At 34.9% G+C, this 19,749-nt stretch overlaps 2 protein-coding genes across 8 annotated transcripts in view; one reads left to right on the top strand and one right to left on the bottom strand.

Annotated features, from left to right (window-relative positions):
- The window catches only part of shep (alan shepard), a 643,094-nt gene that overhangs the window by 548,475 nt on the left and 74,870 nt on the right, over positions 1-19,749 (top strand). The window lies entirely within an intron of this gene.
- Positions 9,655-12,038, bottom strand: LOC137252992 (uncharacterized). Its single transcript, XM_067789187.1, has 2 exons — positions 12,019-12,038; positions 9,655-11,934 (listed from the first exon to the last, which is right to left on the bottom strand). Exon 2 carries the CDS (start codon positions 11,449-11,451, stop codon positions 9,655-9,657), a length of 1,797 nt encoding a protein of 598 aa, XP_067645288.1. The 5' UTR covers positions 11,452-11,934; positions 12,019-12,038.

Genomic DNA, 19,749 nt, shown 5'->3' with positions numbered 1-19,749 from the left:
CGGCCGGTCGGCACGAATTTTGTAATTGAAATTTAAGTTACTAAGCTGCAAGCTTTAAACTTGGAATATAGTTCATAACCCAATGACAATGCAATAATAAGAAAAAAATCGCCGCTAGGTGGCGCAAGGATGGAGATATTCGCAAAAATCGTATTTGTGGTCCAATTTGGCTCATATTTGGAATACATAATACATGCAAGAATAGAAAGCGACCTATGAAAAAAATCGCCGCTAGGTTGCGTAAGGATCGAGGTATTCATAAAAATAGTATTTGTGGCCCGATTTGGCTCATATTTGGAACACATAATACATACATCAATAGAAAGCGACCTATGATGTCCCACTTGGCTCATATTTGGAACAATGTTCGGTAGAAGTGAAATCAAAATATTTTGGAGTTGGGGGTGGGACAAGAATACGTGGAGCAGAGTCGAGTAAAGTTTTTGGAAAGGTTATGTATTGAGGACTTAGATTGTAACAAATTGTCAGAAAGAGTCCTTGTAATAATCAGTCACTAAATGAACTAAATACATGCATGCATGGAGTACTCGCGCTTTTTGCAGGGTATTGTGTGACAAAAATGGTACCTAGCTATACTTTGGAAGTTATACAGATACTATGACTAAGTATTCTAATAGATTCGAACAAGAATCGTATTATCAAATTTTTCAGACACGCACAATAAATAGACATACACTTGATAAAGTAAATTTTTTATAATTGATATTAGAGAAAAATTGTAAGTTTACAAACGGCGATGGTTACTAGGACATGTTTCTGAATTTCACTTCTTCATCAGCTAGCTTTTTCTATCTCTATATCAATTACAAAAACCATTGTATAAAGCAATATGAGCAAAGCTCGCTAATTAAATACATATGGTAAATTTTTTATTTTTATTTATTTAGATTTAATATACAACTTTGCGCAGCTCATACTGCTGACTTTCGGAATATTTGCTTACTTACTAGTTTGTTCAGGTAAACTACGCCTGTCCATGCTAGAGCGCTTGACGTCCAAAAACTTTGTTTTATTTTTTTGTATATCTTTGCTAATTTTTATCAATTCGTAAGATAAATCATGCCCAAAAATGTCTTTAATTTCCTTAGATGTCATGGTGTTTGGTAATAGAGATAATATTTTTGCTTATCCAAATTATTTGAGCAGTTTTCGATTTGATATTTCACGTTCCCCAAAATTTGTTCGTAGTAAGCTATGATCTTCTTTAGGTCTTCTGATAAAGTTGACAGTGAACCACCTCCAAGTGAATCCGAAATACTTTGCGCAATTTGCTGTTTTTTTTTTTTTTTTTTGCAGTATGAATCCCTTTCTAAATATTTTCGCTTCATTGGCGATGTTTTTAATTTGTATATCTCCATGTTCTCAAGCACATTGAGCCGCCGACCTTTTCCTTGTACGTGAAGTATTCGAGCCGTTGTTTTGATGTTAGCTGGGGTGCACCCGGAATAAAAATTTTTTACAGTGTACTTTTTCAAAGGTGATTTTTGAAATCGGTTGATTAGTTTACGCGTGATATCAAAATATCAGAAAGTAACCAAGAGATGCATTTACTTAAATAAATTAAAAAAAAAAGAAAAAAAACACCCTTCTAGTTTTCAGATATGTTATATATATTAAATCTACCTTTCTAAAAAAAAATTTTTTTTTTAATCAGTGTTTTCTTTTTTTCTTTTTTTAATCAGTTTTTTTCTTTCAGTGTAATATAGAATCTTTACAGTATATGCTTTCGAAGGTGATTTTAATACCTTTCTAACGGTATAACAATTTTTCAAATTGGTTGATTAATTTACGCGTGATATCCAAATATGAGAAAGTAACCAAGAGATGCATTTACTTAAAAAAATTAAAAAAAAAAAACACACCCCATTTTAGTTTTCAGATATGTTATATATATTAAATAGACCTTTCTAAAATAAAATTTTATTTTTCAAAATCGCTTGATCTTTGAAGTGTTTTTTTCAGATTTAAATTTTATTTAAAAAAAAATTTTTTTTCAGTGTACTAAAAATTTTAACAGTATATTTTTTTGAAAGCTTATTTCAATACCTTTCTAATGGTATGAAGATCTTTGAAATCGGTAAAGCCATTCCGTAGTAATCACACTTTAAAAGTACCTATTATCGTCATTTTTTTAATATTTTCGGATATTTCGATACCTTGCCACGCCCACAATTTTTCGAAAATGCAATTTCTAAAAATGAGGTTGTGTTTGGGTGGGTAAGATGTAACCCCATGCAAAATTTCATCAAATTCTGAGGGGGTCGGGTTCAACGCATATTGGATTTGATATGAAATTCATCATTTATAGAAATTTCACGCGCCCAACGCTTTTATTTAATTGTCTGATCAACGCCCTAGATTGATGAGGAGTGTGATGACTAGTACGTAGGACCTACCTAATTATTTTCTAGCTTTTAGTATTATTATTACTTCATGTAGGTATTGTTTTCAATAAAACCGTTTAACTTAACATTTATTTTTATTTTATTTTTTCTTATTGCATTGTCATCGGGTTCTGAACTATATTCCAAGTTTCAAGCTTATCGCGAAGTTACTTAAATTTTAATTACAAAATTCGTAAAGAACGGTACACAGAGTCAAGCTAAATAAAACCCTTTAAAATGCACCCCCTGGTGTTTATTATGCCACTCGTATTCAACAATTTCCTTGGCAATAAACTCTGAAGTTTCAAATGTATGTATCTAAGCATGTGTATATAAATCTGAAAGTGGTTCCAAATAGTTCTTATCTGTTTTAACTTAACAGCCGATTTTCAAGTTTTAAAATACTCAAGAAACTTAGTATGTACACAAAAGTTACTAGGGTACAACTTGAAGTGTTTTAAATGCACCACCAAAATTATTTTTTGTTATTTGTTATTGTTTTTTTTTTAACGAATCCCCTCTTTGTATTGGCTTCCCATAAGTCTTACCACAAAATTCTTGAAAAATTTAAGATGTTTGGAAGGAAACAAATACATACTTCATACATTCCATAAAGCAAAATCTGTTTCCCATTCCTCTTACTTCCCCTTCCATTTGCTCACCTATCTCGCCGATACTGCGTCACCGCCACCGACCTCATACTTATATGTGTATGCTTCCTAGTTATTCAAAGGCATGGAGTTTTTTCAATGACGCAGAGAATTTAGAAGTATATGATTCACTGTTTGAGAAATTTTAGCTGTAAGTTGTATTTTTACTAGCATCACGATTGATGACCCTAAATACGACTCCAGTTGCTTAACCTTCCACAAACTGTGTTTTGCTTGGCCACACCCTAACAATTCACTAAATAAATCTGCAAATTGCAAACTCTGATTTTTAAGTTCTACCGCATACTAATCTCGTAACGTACGGATGAGTTCCAAGTATTGTTTAGAAATGGTCTTGATTTAGAAGTATATGATTCATCGGGCAAAAAATTATTTATCTGTCAAAGTCTGACTAAAATTATTCTTTGTAAATGCTTGTAGAGCTTCTTCTGGTATTTTTTTAACACATTTTTCTCTTAGTGTAAGTAGATATATCAAGTTTTTGTGCTTATTCAACTACAACTAAAAAAAAATAGTTAAACAAATAAACTGAAAACGTGCGAAAGAAGTTTATTTGATCAGCAAGCACGTACGCAAATCTTCTGAAACCCATTCAAAATATGCTTAAGTATTTTAGTGCATTTTGCCCATTCGGTCGTTTAAATTTTTATTATGCGAAAAAGTTTGCAAATTCAAAGATTGTATTGAGTACGCATTAATAAATCACATCTTTACCAGCAGTAAGGTGTAAGGTGTACATAGATAGTTTTTACTAATCTACTGTAATTTGAAAATAGTTCCATACAAATAATAAAATATTAAAAATGGTTTGTTTTAAAACAAGCAAAAACGAAAAAAGCTGGAAAATGATTCCTGTATAATTTATGAAGGAAAACCAAACAGTTTTTTAATTGATGTTGCTGTTTTATTTTTCTGAATTAGTTTTTTTTTATATTAAAACAAGTAAGGAAGGCTAAGTTCGGGTGTAACCGAACATTACATACTCAGCTGAGAACTTTGGAGACAAAATAAGGGAAATATGTTTGTATGACATGGGTTTCAAATGGAAGGTATTAAAGAGTATTTTAAAAGGCAGTGGGCTATAGTTCTATAGGTGGACGCCATTTCGGGATATCGCCATAAAGGTGGACCAGGGGTGACTCTAGAATGTGTTTGTACGATATGGGTATCAAATGAAAGATGTTAATGAGTATTTTAAAAGGGAGTGGACCTTAGTTCTATAGGTGGACGCCGTTTCGGGATATCGCCATAAAGGTGGACCAGAGGTGACTCTAGAATGTGTTTGTACGATATGTGTATCAAATGAAAGGTGTTAATGAGTATTTTAAAAGGGAGTGGACCTTAGTTCTATAGGTGGACGTCGTTTCGGGATATCGACATAAAGGTGGACGAGAGGTGACTCTAGAATGTGTTTGTACGATATGGATATCAAATGAAAGGTGTTAATGAGTATTTTAAAAGGGCGTGGGCCTTCGTTTTATAGGTGGACACCTTTTCGAGATATCGCCATAAAGGTGGACCAGGGGTGACTCTAGAATGTGTTTGTACGATATGGGTATCAAATTAAAGGTATTAATGAGGGGTTTAAAAGGGAGTTGCCCTTAGTTGTATATGTGAAGGCGTTTCCAAGATATCGACCAAAATGTGGATCGGGGTGACCTACAACATCATCTGTCGGATACGGCTAATTTTTTTATTTATATATGTAATACCACGAACAGTATTCCTGCCAAGATTCCAAGGGCTTTTGATTCCGCCCTGCAGAACTTTTTCATTTTCTTCTACTTAATATGGTAGGTGTCACACCCATTTTACAAACTTTTTTTAAAGTTATATTTTGCGTCAATAAACCAATCGAATTACCATCTTTCATCTCTATTTCCATATTTGGTATAGAATTATGGCATTTCTTTCATTTTTCGTAATTTTCGATGTCGAAAAAGTGGGCGTGGTCATAGTGGGATTTCGGCCATTTTTTATAACAATATAAAGTGAGTTCAGATAAGACCGTGAAGTAATTTTAGTAAAGATATATCGATTTTTGCTCAAATTATCGTGTTAACGGCCGAGCGGAAGGACAGACGGTCGACTGTGTATAAAAATTGGGCGTGGCTTTAACCGATTTCGCCCATTTTCACAGAAAACTGTTATCGTCATAGGATCTATGCCTCTACCAAGTTTCACAAGGATTGGTAAATTTTTGTTCGACTTATGGCATTAAAAGTATTCTAGACGAATTAAATGAAAAAGGGCGGAGCCACGCCCATTTTGAAATTTTCTTTTATTTTTGTATTTTGTTGCACCATATCATTACTGGAGTTGAATGTTGACTTAATTTACTTATATACTGTAAAGATATTAAATTTTTTGTTAAAATTTGACTTAAAAAAAATTTTTTTTTTAAAGTGGGCGTGTTCGTCATCCGATTTTGCAAATTTTTATTTGGCGCACATATAGTAATAGGAGTAACGTGCCTGCCAAATTTCATCGTGATATCTTCAACGACTGCCAAATTACAGCTTGCAAAACTTTTAAATTACCTTCTTATAAAAGTGAGCGGTGCCACGCCCATTGTCCAATATTTTAAAAATTTTGTATTTTGCGTCATAAGGTCAATGCACCTACCAAGTTTCATCGCTTTATCCGTCTTTGGTAATGAATTATCGCACTTTTTCGGTTTTTCGAAATTTTCGATATCGAAAAAGTGGGCGTGGCTGTAGTCCGATTTCGTTCATTTTAAATAGCGATCTGAGATGAGCGCCCAGGAACCTACATATCAAATTTCATCAAGATACCTCAAAATTTACCCAAGTTATCGTGTTTACGGACGGACGGACGGACATGGCTAAATAAAAATCTTTTATAGCCCAGATCTTTTTGATATATAGAAGTCTATATCTATCTCGATTAGTTTATGTCGTTACGGATTACCGTTAAGCGAACAAAGTTAATATACTCTGTGAGCTCTGCTCAGCTGAGTATAACTAGAAACAACTAAAAAAACACCCTTTTATAGCTAACTGAACAGTAGGTAAAGATCGAATAATAAAAAGGTAACATTATAACATTATATTTAAGTTATTAACAAAATAATTTAATTCATATTAAAAACCGTGGGGTGCTTGATATATTAAATGTTGCAATTATTCTATTTACAACGATCTATAAGAGAGTTATGAAAATAGAGTTAGATGAACCCCACCCTCTTTACTCTGAATTTAATTATTCTGTTAATAACTTCAATTTTATCACGATTGAAGTAATTTTGAGTTAATTATTCATGGTAGATTACTCAACCTTACTTGGCCTTATGGCGACTCTAAATAGCCAATTGACCAATTTATATGCCCATAAGTTAGATTGTTCTTATTTCCGTTGACTTTATGTCATCCCACCATCAATTATGGCATTGGTCCATGAGACGTGCATACAATTTCCATTGACCTTATTGCACTTTAAAGTGACCTTGTACCCGTTGACCTTATGTCACTCCGACATTGAATTTTTGCATTGTCATTCGTCCTTAATACAGATGTAAAGTTTCGACTGACCTTAATGCCATTACAATTCTGATTTTGTATTATATGTATATCCCCGGGCATTTTCAATGTTCAGCTTTTTATAAACAGTTTCATTTTGCCACCAATTTCGCAAATTCGCACGCATCTCGTAGCTTACTGTCCTGGGACTGAGATTGCTGAATCTAACCATTTTTTCCATAACTAAAATACAACCTAATCTGAAAAGATTTGAGTTTCTGAAACATTTTCAAATTTTTATGTATCCCAATGTGATGCTGTTAAATAGATCATCATTCATTTAAATTAGTTTACCTACATACATACGTCATAGTCCCCAACAATAAAAGGCTTAAGCAGTGGAATATTTACAATAACTTTCCAGCATTCATAAAGGCAATTGTATGCTTAGAAACAAAATATGCACAAGCAAGAGCAGCCACAATAAAATAGTTAGGTATGAAATTCAGGAACATATGCGAGACCCCGGGGTGACAAACATAGCACATATTTATTAAAGATTTATGGTATGGGTGTTTGTTTTCTTATACAATTATGAAAGCATATGTTGGCGTTTAGTTAATACATAAATTTTAGTTATATACGCATTCTATGAGCAAAAGCAACAGTGCTAACATTAAATGAGTTCAACAACGTGCGACAAGTGTAATACACAAAATGGGCAACCTAAAAAGTAATAATAAATAATTTTAGTTACCTGCACACCCCCTCTCGTACCATTTGTAAACAGGACGTGTTCAGATGCTATGCAATGTGTAGCATTTAATATTTGTGCCACCATACATAACTAAAATTTAGTCAGTACGCGTTGATAAAGTTGGAAGCTGTTAGATTGGTCGCCTTCACACGGCGAATACTTTTCCCCTCCCTTTTATCAATATAGATTGTAGAAGTTTTCATACATGCTTATACGTAAAAAGTTACACCATGTGCCCTATTTTGGCTGCATGTTGTACTTATTTTACAAGCCAATAATGCGACAAGTATCCACTTTAATTATAAGAATGTATGCGTTTTTTGCAACAAATAAAATTAGAAGTGTTCGTACTTAGACCTTTTCAAAAATTTTAGGGAACTACACGCTCTTTTCAATGTCGAAAACAGCACTCAGAGCTAATTCTTTCTGTGCTCTAGGGATCTCTCTATTTCTTCCATAGTCGAATGGAGAACAGTTTCCTTTGACCTGCCCCAACAATATGTATGTGCGATGCTGACAGTAAACCCCGAGGTATCCTATCTCATATGTACAGATAGGTATGTTGCTTCAACCATTTTAGGAGTAACGACAAGAGACTGGTTGGTTTGAAATCCTTAGGAGATACGTGAGATCCCTTATCGGCCTTTGGAATAAAAGCAGTTTTGACCTTTCTAACCCCGTTTCAGAAAATTAGTGGTAATCCATACGGAAACCAGCGGCATTTGTTGCATACGGAAATTTGAACTTGCTATTTTGAATAAATGCCATCAGCGCCCGGAGAATGATTCTGCTCCTAGTCTGAGCGCAATGTACTCCTCCTGGCTCTATTGAAGAGGCGCCTACTGGATGTTATGAGGTCCTTGAGAGAGTTCGACCACAAAGGGGGCTTGCATTTACCCCTATAAATTTCCATCGGACGGGTTTGCTCTAAGAATAATCGTTCGGTGATCAGAAAAGGAATGCTTGTTAGGAACCCTATTATGGGATATTCGGTTTACCAATTCCCTACTCTTCAGAGTGATATCTACTTCCTCCCTTACCGCCTTAACAAAGCTCATGATATCCCTCCAGTTACAAGGGCAGTGCTCTTCATCTACAAACTCTCGTTTTGATATCTACACTCAGGGAAAAAACATTGTAAAATCAATGAAAACGTGCTTAATCCCAGCAAAAACGTATTTAGTAAAAGTGACGTAAATATGAAAATTTTTATTTTAAAAATGTGCATTATAAAGTTGTAAAATCAAGTAAAAAGATATTTGATTTAAACATTTTCCAATTTCATTTTAAATACATCACGATTTTGAATCAAAAATTATCACATTTAATTTAAAAATTTTCCTTTTTGATTCAAGCATGGGTTTTGTTAATTTAAATAACAAACGCATTTGATTTAAAAATATTTATATTTAAATCAAATATGAGTTATATTGAATCAAATACCTAAATTGTTGAATTAAAAATACACGTATTCGTTTTGATAATGAAACATTTTACTTTTTCGACTTCACCACACTTTATTTATTCACCTTTTTTAAGCCATACAAAAATTGTTAGTTATAATCAAAAACTTAAATCTAAAATCGTACTATCAAAAATGCGTTATTATAATTTTATCATATTAAATTCGGCATTTAAATGAAATGAGCTACATATATACTTATATATAATAAAGTTATGTGTATTATTCAAACAAGTTAAGATAATCAAAACTGATCAAAACATCACATGTCTATTGTTTTGTTACAGAATAAATACATGATAAATACAACGTTTAAAGATATTTTGGTTTTGCGTATGTTTTGCCATTATTTATAGAATATAAATGTAATGGTTGACTTGTAAACATAGATATATTTATAACTTTTAAAACGTCTTCTTTCAAGCCAACTTCATAGGAATGAAAATGTTGGTCGAAGCTTTTAATATATATAGGATAGCATATAATATAAAGATTATTATTTTGATACAGAAATGATTTAATTTCGAATAATTCAGAATTATTGTGAGAACATAAATAATAATTGCTTTTATAATAAGTGCCTTTATAATGTACTTCATTTAACAACATTACAGTTTTAAAATTAATGGGTTGATTGATATTTATTTTAAAAAAAACTTCCTCTTTTGTTAAATCTAGAATTTCATAGCTTTTATAACTAATAATTGATTCAAATGATTTTTCATTATCTAACAAAAATTTAGAAAATTTTATACTTGACTTTATTGCTATAGAATATGGAGGATTAACTCTCGAAGTAATGCTGTTAAAATATACTTTAGCTCGTTTATGCTTCGCTTCGAAACGCATACTCCAAATATATTTAAGAGGTCCGCAGTTTTTAATAGCTGTGGGGTAGTGCACAAGAAAATGATGTTTGGGCTTTAATTAGCTCTTCCAAGACAACCAGCTCTTCAGTAGCTATTTGAGGTTTTAATATGTATTCTATTATTTGCGTTAAAATTAAAAAAAACTTCCAGTGCTCGTTATCGCGTGGTATTAAGTCGCCTATCATTAGGGGTAAAAAATGAATAAAACATGCCACTTCAGATGCGGACATTTTTAAATTATAATTACTTAATCTTCCGGCTTCTAAAGGGGGAGATTTATTGCCTATTTCTATTTCGCCAAACTGAAAAAATTGTTTTCTACTGTTAATAATATCGAGTGTTATGACTTCGTCTTTAATCAAATTTAGCAAAACATTACAAACATCATATATGCAAACTCCTTCGAAAACATCATGCATTAAATCAAATGTAAAATTTTCAGTCACACTAAAATATTTTAAGTTATCAAAAACGCAAACTTCCCTTATTCCTGTTTCCTGATAATTATTTTCTGATAAGTCTTTGTAATAGTTCTCTTCATTTCTCAAAGCTTCTTGCTCCTCTGATACATCGCTTCTCATTTGGTCTTTTGTTCTAGTGCAAACACGACAGAATCTCTTAGAATTGAATGATTGAACAAACCCCATTATGCTATTAACGGCTAAATTGTCTCCTATTACTAAACCTAGCACAAAATGAACTTTTTTACTTCCATTTTCCGTCACAATTTCAATACCTTCTTCAAGGAGCTTTAACTCATGTACAAGGTATAGAAATGAGTTCTCAACACCGCTGGATTTAACTGTTTTTGTTGAAATGAAAGCTCCATGGAAAATGTACTGTAGTTTGGACAACAGGTGTTTTGGCATTGATGGAAAACTATAATAACATCCACATATCGAGTACGTATGACTGCCGAGAGCATTGTTGATTTGGAAATCATCAAAATAAAGAATGTATGGTATAACTAATTCAGATTGAATTTTATCTTTTCGTGCTTTAAATATTCTGCCGCTGACAAAGTTTTGTATACTACTTTCTTTTAAGTATTTTTCTGTATTCTGTAATGTGCTCTGCAAAAGGCATGGAATCTCAAAAATAGCTTTGAACTGAAAATTTAATGGCATAATGTATATGTCGAATGATTTAGGAGCTAAGGTTGGGATACCGTATTTTGTTGTTTCAGTAACAGATTCTTTGATGGTGATAGTCTTTGGATGTTCATATAAGTTAAGTTCCTTTAATATCTTAAAGAGTCTATACTCAGAGCTTATATCCTGAAAAGGGTTTTTACAAAATTCTAGTAGTAGTTGCAAGTCATCATTAATATCACTAATAGCCTCTGAGTTTAATACATTATGTATAATAAAGGATATAGACGAAAGTAGAGAAGATACCATAGACTGAATATCGATTACTTGTTTACGTGGCAAATTGTTTTGAGCATACAAACTTAAAGATAAATACAGCGCCTTCTTCTTTAGATTTTTAGTTTCATTAACAATATTTTGCACTGATAAATTAGCACCATCTTGTGTTTCCGTTTCTGTACTTGAACTATTACTTAAAATCGGTAACAACATATCTTCCGTTGGAGCTACGTTTTGTGCGGATGTGCTTTCAAATTTTGTATGAATATTTTGCAAATGATTGCGAAAAGAAGAAAATTTTGTGAATAATTGATTGCAGTTATCTTGCTTACAACGCAGTCGTAAAAGTTTCGTAGAAAGCTTATGATATACTTTAAAATGACATATTAAGGCGTCAGCTTCTGAAAAATTTTTGTGACACTTAAAGCAAAAAAACATTTTGAACGAATTAATTATTTGTCATAAAACTCAAAAGGGACGTCAGGTTTGCCGACTTGCAGTCATATGAAGTATAAATTTCAAAAAAAAAGTGTTGTATGAAAGTCCAAGAAGTTTCACATGCCTGAGGATATTTTAGAGAAAGTGTGTGAAAGATTTTGAAACAGATATCTAAACATTCTAGAAAGGACTCAAATTTATATAATGTTTTATCAAAATATATATAAAATCCTATAATATCTTCCTCAACTATTCCTTCGACAATTATGAAAGGCTGTATTGTCATTCCTACAGAGTAGTACATACTTATTAACTCAGTAATTTTTCTTTCGTAATCGTTGATTGAAGTTAATAGCAAAACAAAGCTTTCTTGTGCGTCTGCTATTGTGGCCTTTTTCCTTATTTTCCCGCACGAACTTTGAAACCTCGACGAAGGTGGAAGAACTCCATTTAGAAGCGTTGTAAGAATGTAGTCTTGTGTATCTAAAAAAACATAAATTAACGTAAGCGCATGGATTTTGTAGTGTTTTGTTTTTGTTTCATTACACTTGATCAGCGTTTATGTACCTTTTTTCGTTGAAGCTTTAGCGAAAGAAAAGGGCTGCTTGCAAAAATCGTTGTGTAGATTAACTTCATAAAAGCGTTGTATTTTTTCGGTAAAAATTTCCCATTTCAAATATAAACAATTCTCCTTACCAGGATACATGATCTTAAAATCAAGGTATATCTGCAATGTGTGGATGTGTTGCTGTGAAATTCAAACTAAGTATGTATGTATGTATTTTCATAGTTACCAGTTCAGGAGCCCGCGAATCAGTATATTTCAGCCAGGTTTGGAGAAAATCAATATTTGTTAGTTCTTTTAAGTCATTCTGTCTCAAGTTAAATGTTTTTTGCCATTTATCTTTGACTTCATTCCAATCAGCAATGCTTCTACTGAGAGATGTTTTCAATGCTCTACATATAGTAACATCAATTTCAGGAACTTCGTCATTTTCGGTGGGGGCCCCAGTATTATCACTAGCAGGTGATGGTGTGTTTTGCTCAAAGCACATGCTCTTCCTTTTCTTACTGCGTTGGTTAACATATTTCCCATATAACTTTCCACTAGGGCATTTTTTACCCTTGCGCGGAATATAATAGTATTCCTGGCAAATTAGAAAATCAGGTGGCATAATTAGTTATATTTTTTAATCAATTTTATAATAAATATATTACCCGAACACCATTTTCGTTTGGAAAGAGATTTATAATCTGCTCGAGCAAATTTGCAAAATCCTTGGCTTTTAGTATAATGTCATTTGCTATAACTTCGTCAATAACTATGCTTATGAGGTCGTCACGGTTTCTGTTGGTCAAATGTTGATTTTTTTTGTAGGATTCTAATAAAAGCTTCCCCTTGCAAGTTTGTTGGAGTAAACTTAGTAAATCCTTGTTCAAGAAAGGATAGTTATTAGGGGTATTTAGATCGAAAATAATTTATTAAACTTACTTTGTTGAGACAGTGAGGCGAAGAAAATGATTGACTTGACGGCATAAAGTTATTACTTTGTAACCATTCAGTTACTTTGCTTGGCATCGACATGGTTTCATCATCTATTCCATACTATTAACAAAATAAAATATGTGAACGGATAAAGATTTTTTAAGAATTTACCAATGTACATACGCACCTCTTTTTTCTTCCAAATAAATAATTTCTCTCTAAACTCTACACGTAGACCCAGCGGCGGAATGGCTTCCTGTAGGTCAGCAGCCTTTAGAAATTGCAGGCTTCTGAAAGTTATCTGCGACGCTGCAGGTCGTTGTCAGATATATGTAATAATAGCAAGTTATTAGCTCGATACAAATATTTATTTGTTAAGTAATTAGTCACCTTTTAGGAATGGCAAAACGTCGACCAAATCAAACTCTTTCAGCAGCTCTACCAACTTCTCCTCATCCTGATTGTCAACAATTTGTGTGGTAGTAACAACTACTCCTTCTAAATTTGTACACACTTCTTCAGATTCCACGTTCTCGAAATTATAAATAAAATCATCAATTTGCAACGAGTTGTTCATTTTGTTCACAATATATCAAGCAAAATCCACAAAATAAATTTTTTGTCAGAACGGACAGCAAATAAAATCAACTAAACTCAGCAAACTGCTTCTTCTTACTTATGCATGAGCCATACTTTTAAATATGAACATGTTTAAAATAAAGACGTTTATGTTTGAACTAAAGTGGTACATTTTTGATTCAAGTATGGAACGTTGTAATCGCACGCAATTTTTAAAATGAATATGTCAATATTAGAATTAAAAATGCAACATTATTAATTCAAATATGAAACATTTTAAAATCTAAAATACACTTTAATTTTAAAAATGACATATTTAATTTAAAAATATTTTGATTTGTTTTGAAAATCTTCATTTTTAAAATAATAATGTCCTCGTTAAAAACGTGCATATTAAAAATAAAAATTTTATTTTTGATTTTAAAATGCAATTTTTCTCTGAGTGTAAGCTCAACCAGATGGTTGCCCAGCACCACATCGGCATCAATGCTCTTGCCACTTCTCTTTATTTAGCTTTGGCAGTGATTTCGACCAATATAGCAAGAGGTTGCTGCGTTTCATCACCATTGGCCATGTACGCGAAAACCACCCACAAATTGCCGTCGTATCGCTCGAGTAGTTACATTGCTGTTGCTCATATTTCAGAGAATAAAAGCTTTAACCTCCTTTCGTCCCGAATTCAGAAATCTTTCCGGCGTTTCTGCTCAGCCGTGGTCCTGAGTAAAAACTATATTCAACCGCTTTTTTCAAGGCAAATTAACAGATTAGCGCAAGCATAGTAAAGGTGCTGCAGATTGATCTGACGGTTTTTGATCATCATAGCTTTTCTTCAACAAGACGCACAGTTTCTTCGCTGTCCGGTTATCTGCTCAGCCGCTGTCGCCCCTTCGAACGCCTACATCTTCCGATCAGCCTCTAGGGAAGAGGTACATCTCCCCTGGAATCGGCGTGATAGACTTTAAGGACCACACGCTCACGAACGTGTGAGATAGTCCCTTACCCATCAGAGAGTCGATGGACAGTGCATTCAGCACTTCCCGACATGGACGGCTTCTGCTACCCTTATGACTCTCAAACTGTTTGTGCGAAGGTCTGGGTTGTACTATTATCTGGTCCTGCAGTTAGCTTCACTAAAACCTTCGATTGAAGGGAAAGAACCCTCCGGTCTACAACTTTGAGCTTAACCCTCTCAAGCCCTGGAAATTTATCTCCCAAAAATAATGGCCAACCGTTCATAAGCAAAAGTAACCAGCTAGAAATTATGATACCACCCCGAGTATACTAAGGCTGGACGCGGTCCCGAACTCTCCATAACGGCGATCGTATAAGCTGAGGATATGGCACTAGCCACTCACAGCAAGTCCTCTCGGGTGATGACACCATGTTCTCTGCATTTGCTAAGAACGAGAGGATGGGGGCCGTAGGTTTAATGGTTTCACAGAATGCACCCCGGGTTATCTCTTTCAAGAAGGCGTTACCCTAACTGGATCTCTGCATCTTCCTTGGCCCAGAAAATTCGCTGTATTGGTATTTGATTTTAGTACATGCTCTTTCAAAATGCTTGTAGGAATCCACACATTTTCACGGTATAAAAATAGCCAATTTAATATATGTATGGAATTTTCGAAAACTGTAAATTTTCAAACTTGATTTCCCAATATTTTGATATACGCACATTCATGTGTTTGGTAAGAGGCCGGCGATATTTTTTCTGTTGTCACCTTCAGTCATGAATGGTTACATTCCCCAACAGAGAAAGGCCAATTTATTTTCGTAGTCAATTCTCACACATTCGAATCACTTTCCTTATTCATACACGCATTTTTGATGCCAATGAACTTTGCCGATAATGAAATTATGTCACTGATGCCGACTGGCTTAGTTTTATTAGACGTCAAAACACAAATTTACATTTTATACATAACTACCCAGTAGAAAAGGGAAGCAATAATATGCAAACAGTGGCTTGCTTAGCATACAAGCCGAAAAGCTCTACTTGCCTTAAGTAAATATACATTTCCACTGTCCTCGAATACCCACTTCCATATGAATCCTTTGAAAGCTTTTACAGTGGCCTCATTTTCATTTCGCGCAATCTTCCCTGCAGGACTAGAATGCCAGGACATCCATCTATAGCGATAATGGTCAGTTTGGCTTTACAAAAACTGGTAGAAACTACTATTTATAACTGGTAGAGAGTTCTGGATCTATAATCCTTTCCCAAAAGTACCACAAATAACATAGTATATCGGCAAGCATTTGAACACATTGTGGAGCCTATGATAAAAAACGGATGGACCTTTCTTTACACCGATGGCTCAAAAACGGAAAATGACACATCTTTCGCTGTGGTTCATCATAATGGAACTATAATCGCCAAAAGTAACATCCAACAACACTTTTCCATATTTACGGCTGAAGCTTTAGCTATAAAGCTAGCTTCTGATTATGCAATAAAGAACAAAGGAAATTTTGTAATCTGCTCCGACAGTAAATCAACTTTAAACGCAGTCCGCAATATAAATAACTCCAGCAGTATTATTTCGGATATTAGGAGTATATGCATACAAAAATGCAACAAAATTAGGTTTATGTGGGTCCCCGGACACAGAGATATAAAAAGGAATGAAGTTGCTGACAGCACCACTTTTGATACCCACTCAAGACCTTGTATAACTTATCACACGGCAAACAATAAAGACATCCTTCGGGAAGTGAAAATATATTTGAACACCCAAAGAGAAATATCCTGGCATAATCAGACTCACAGATATTCGCTGGTAAATCCAAAAGATAGAAAATCAGTCTATCCAACCACGCTAACACGCCAACGAACAACAATATTCACCCTCCTCCGCTTAGGTACACACGCCTCACAGACTAATATCTGCTGGGCGGCTTAAGACCACCTAGCTGTCCTTTTGGCAACAACACACTGTCCATAGATCATATACTGGATAGTTGTAGCAATTGAGATAATTTTAGGAAAAAATGTTTTGGCAGCACTGCACCTAGCTCTCTCCTAAATATACATAGCTATGAGAATACCTCAAATTTTATAAATTACTTTAAGTCTTGTAACATACTCCACAGCATTATCTACTATGTCGCACTGTTATCATAATATCTTCTAATATATAAAATTCTTCTGTCACGGTGTTAGAGGCTTAACTCCTCCGAAACGGCTGAACCGATTCTCATGAAATTTTGTGAGCATATTGGGTAGGTGTAAGAATCGGCCAAAGTCTACCTTTTTTCGCTACTTGCCTAGGGGCTTGAGATCAAAACGTGGACTCGGGTACCACTAGAATGTGTTTATACAATATGCATATCAAATGAAAGCTGTTGATGAGTGCTATAGTACAGGATAATTTTCATACCCCTGGGTGACTAGGGTCTCGAGATATAGGGAAAACGTGGACCCGGGTACCCCTAGAATGTGTTTATACAATATGGATAACAAATGAAAGATGTTGATGAGTGCTATAGTACAGGATAATTTTCATACAACTGGGAGGCTAGGGTCTCGAGATATAGCCCAAAACGTGGACCCGGGTACCCCTAAAATGTGTTTATACAATATGGATAACAAATGAAAGTTGTTGATGAGTGCTATAGTACAGGATAATTTTCATACAACTGGGAGGCTAGGGTCTCGAGATATAGCCCAAAACGTGGACCCGGGTACCCCTAGAATGTGCTTATACAATATAGATATCAAATGAAAGCTGTTGATGAGTGCTATAGTACAGGATAATTTTCATACCACTGGGTGACTAGGGTCTCGAGATATAGCCCAAAACGTGGACCCGAGTACCCCTAGAATGTGCTTATACAATATAGATATCAAATGAAAGCTATTGATGAGTGCTATAGTACAGGATAATTTTCATACCACTGGGTGACTAGGGTCTCGATATATAGCCCAAAATGTGGTCCCGGGTACCCCTACAATGTGTTTATACAATATGTATATCAAATGAAAACTGTTGATGAGTGCTATAGTACAGGATAATTTTCATACCACTGGGTGACTAGGGTCTCGAGATATAGCCCAAAACGTGGACCCGGGTACCCTTAGAATGTATTTATACAATATGTATATCAAATGAAAACTGTTGATGAGTGCTATAGTACAGGATAATTTTCATACAACTGGGAGGCTAGGGTCTCGAGATATAGCCCAAAACGTGGATCCGGGTACCCCTAGAATGTGTTTATACAATATGGACATCAAATGAAAGCTGTTTATGAGTGCTATAGTACAGGATAATTTTCATACCCCGGGGTGACTAGGGTCTCGAGATATAGAAACCGTGGACCCGGGTACAACTAGAATGTGTTTATACAATATGGATAACAAATGAAAGCTGCTGATGAGTGATTTAGTACAGGATAATTTTCCAACAACTGAGAGGCTAGGGTCTCGAGATATACATAGCCCAAAACGTGGACCCGGGTACCCCTAGAATGTGTCTATACAATATGGATATCAATTGAAAACTGTTGATGAGTGCTATAGTACAGGATAATTTTCATACAACTGGGAGGCTAGGGTCTCGAGATATAGCCCAAAACGTGGACCCGGGTACCCCTAGAATGTGTTTATACAATATGGATATCAAATGAAAACTGTTGATGAGTGCTATAGTACAGGATAATTTTCATACAACTGGGAGGCTAGGGTCTCGAGATATAGCCCAAAACGTGCTCCCGGGTACCCCTAGAATGTGTTTATACAATATGGATATCAAATCAAAACTGTTGAAGAGTGCTATAGTACAGCATAATTTTCATACACCTGGGAGGCTAGGGTCTCTAGATATAGCCCAAAAAGTGGACCCGGGTACCCCTATAATGTGTGTACAGGATCATTTTCATACAACTGTGAGCCTAGGGTCTCGAGATATAGCCCAAAACGTGGACCCGGGTACCCCTAAAATGTGTTTATACAATATGGATATCAAATGAAAGCTGTTGATGGGTGCTATAGTACAGGATAATTTTCATACCACTGGGTGACTAGGGTCTCGAGATATAGCCCAAAACGTGGACCCGAGAATGTGTTTATACAATATGGATACCAAATGAAAGCTGTTGATGAGTTCTATAGTACAGGATAATTTGCATACAACTGGGAGGCTAGGGTCTCGATATATAGCCCAAACGTGGATCCGGGTACCCCTAGAATGTGTTTATACAATTAGGATATCAAATGAAAGCTGCTGATGAGTGCTATAGTACAGGATAATTTTCATACCCCTGGGGACTAGGGTCTCGAAATATAGGTCAAAACGTGGACCCGGGTACAACTAGAATGTGTTTATACAATATGGATAACAAATGAAAGCTGTTGATGAGTGATTTAGTACAGGATAATTTTCCAACAACTGGGAGGCTAGGGTCTCGAGATATACATAGCCCAAAACGTGGACCCGGGTACCCCTAGAATGTGTCTATACAATATGGATATCAAATGAAAACTGTTGATGAGTGCTATAGTACAGGATAATTTTTATACAACTGGGAGGCTAGGGTCTCGAGATATAGCCCAAAACGTGGACCCGGGTACCCCTAGAATGTGTTTATACAATATAGATATCAAATGAAAGCTGTCGATGAGTGCTATAGTACAGGATAATTTTCATACCCCTGGGTGACTAGGGTCTCGAGATATAGGTCAAAACGTGGACCCGGGTACAACTAGAATGTGTTTATACAATATGGATAACAAATGAAAGCTGTTGATGAGTGATTTAGTACAGGATAATTTTCCAACAACTGGGAGGCTAGGGTCTCGAGATATACATAGCCCAAAACGTGGACCCGGGTACCCCTAAAATGTATTTATACAATATAGATATCAAATGAAAGCTGTCGATGAGTGCTATAGTACAGGATAATTTTCATACCCCTGGGTGACTAGGATCTCGAGATATAGGCCAAAACGTGGACCCGGGTACCCCTAGAATGTGTTTATACAATATGGATAACAATTGAAAGCTGTTGATGAGTGCTATAGTACAGGATAATTTTCATACCCCTGGGTGACTATGGTCTCGAGATATAGGCCAAAACGTGGACCCGGGTACCCCTAGAATGTGTTTATACAATATGGATAACAATTGAAAGCTGTTGATGAGTGCTATAGTACAGGATAATTTTCATACCACTGGGTGACTATGGTCTCGATATATAGCCCAAAACGTGGTCCCGGGTACCCCTAGAATGTG

Source organism: Eurosta solidaginis, chromosome 5 (genome assembly GCF_040869045.1).
Source record: "Eurosta solidaginis isolate ZX-2024a chromosome 5, ASM4086904v1, whole genome shotgun sequence".
NCBI lineage: Eukaryota > Metazoa > Arthropoda > Insecta > Diptera > Tephritidae > Eurosta > Eurosta solidaginis.
The sequence above is the reverse complement of the archived record's forward strand: the minus strand, read 5'-3'. Positions and strand labels throughout refer to the sequence as shown.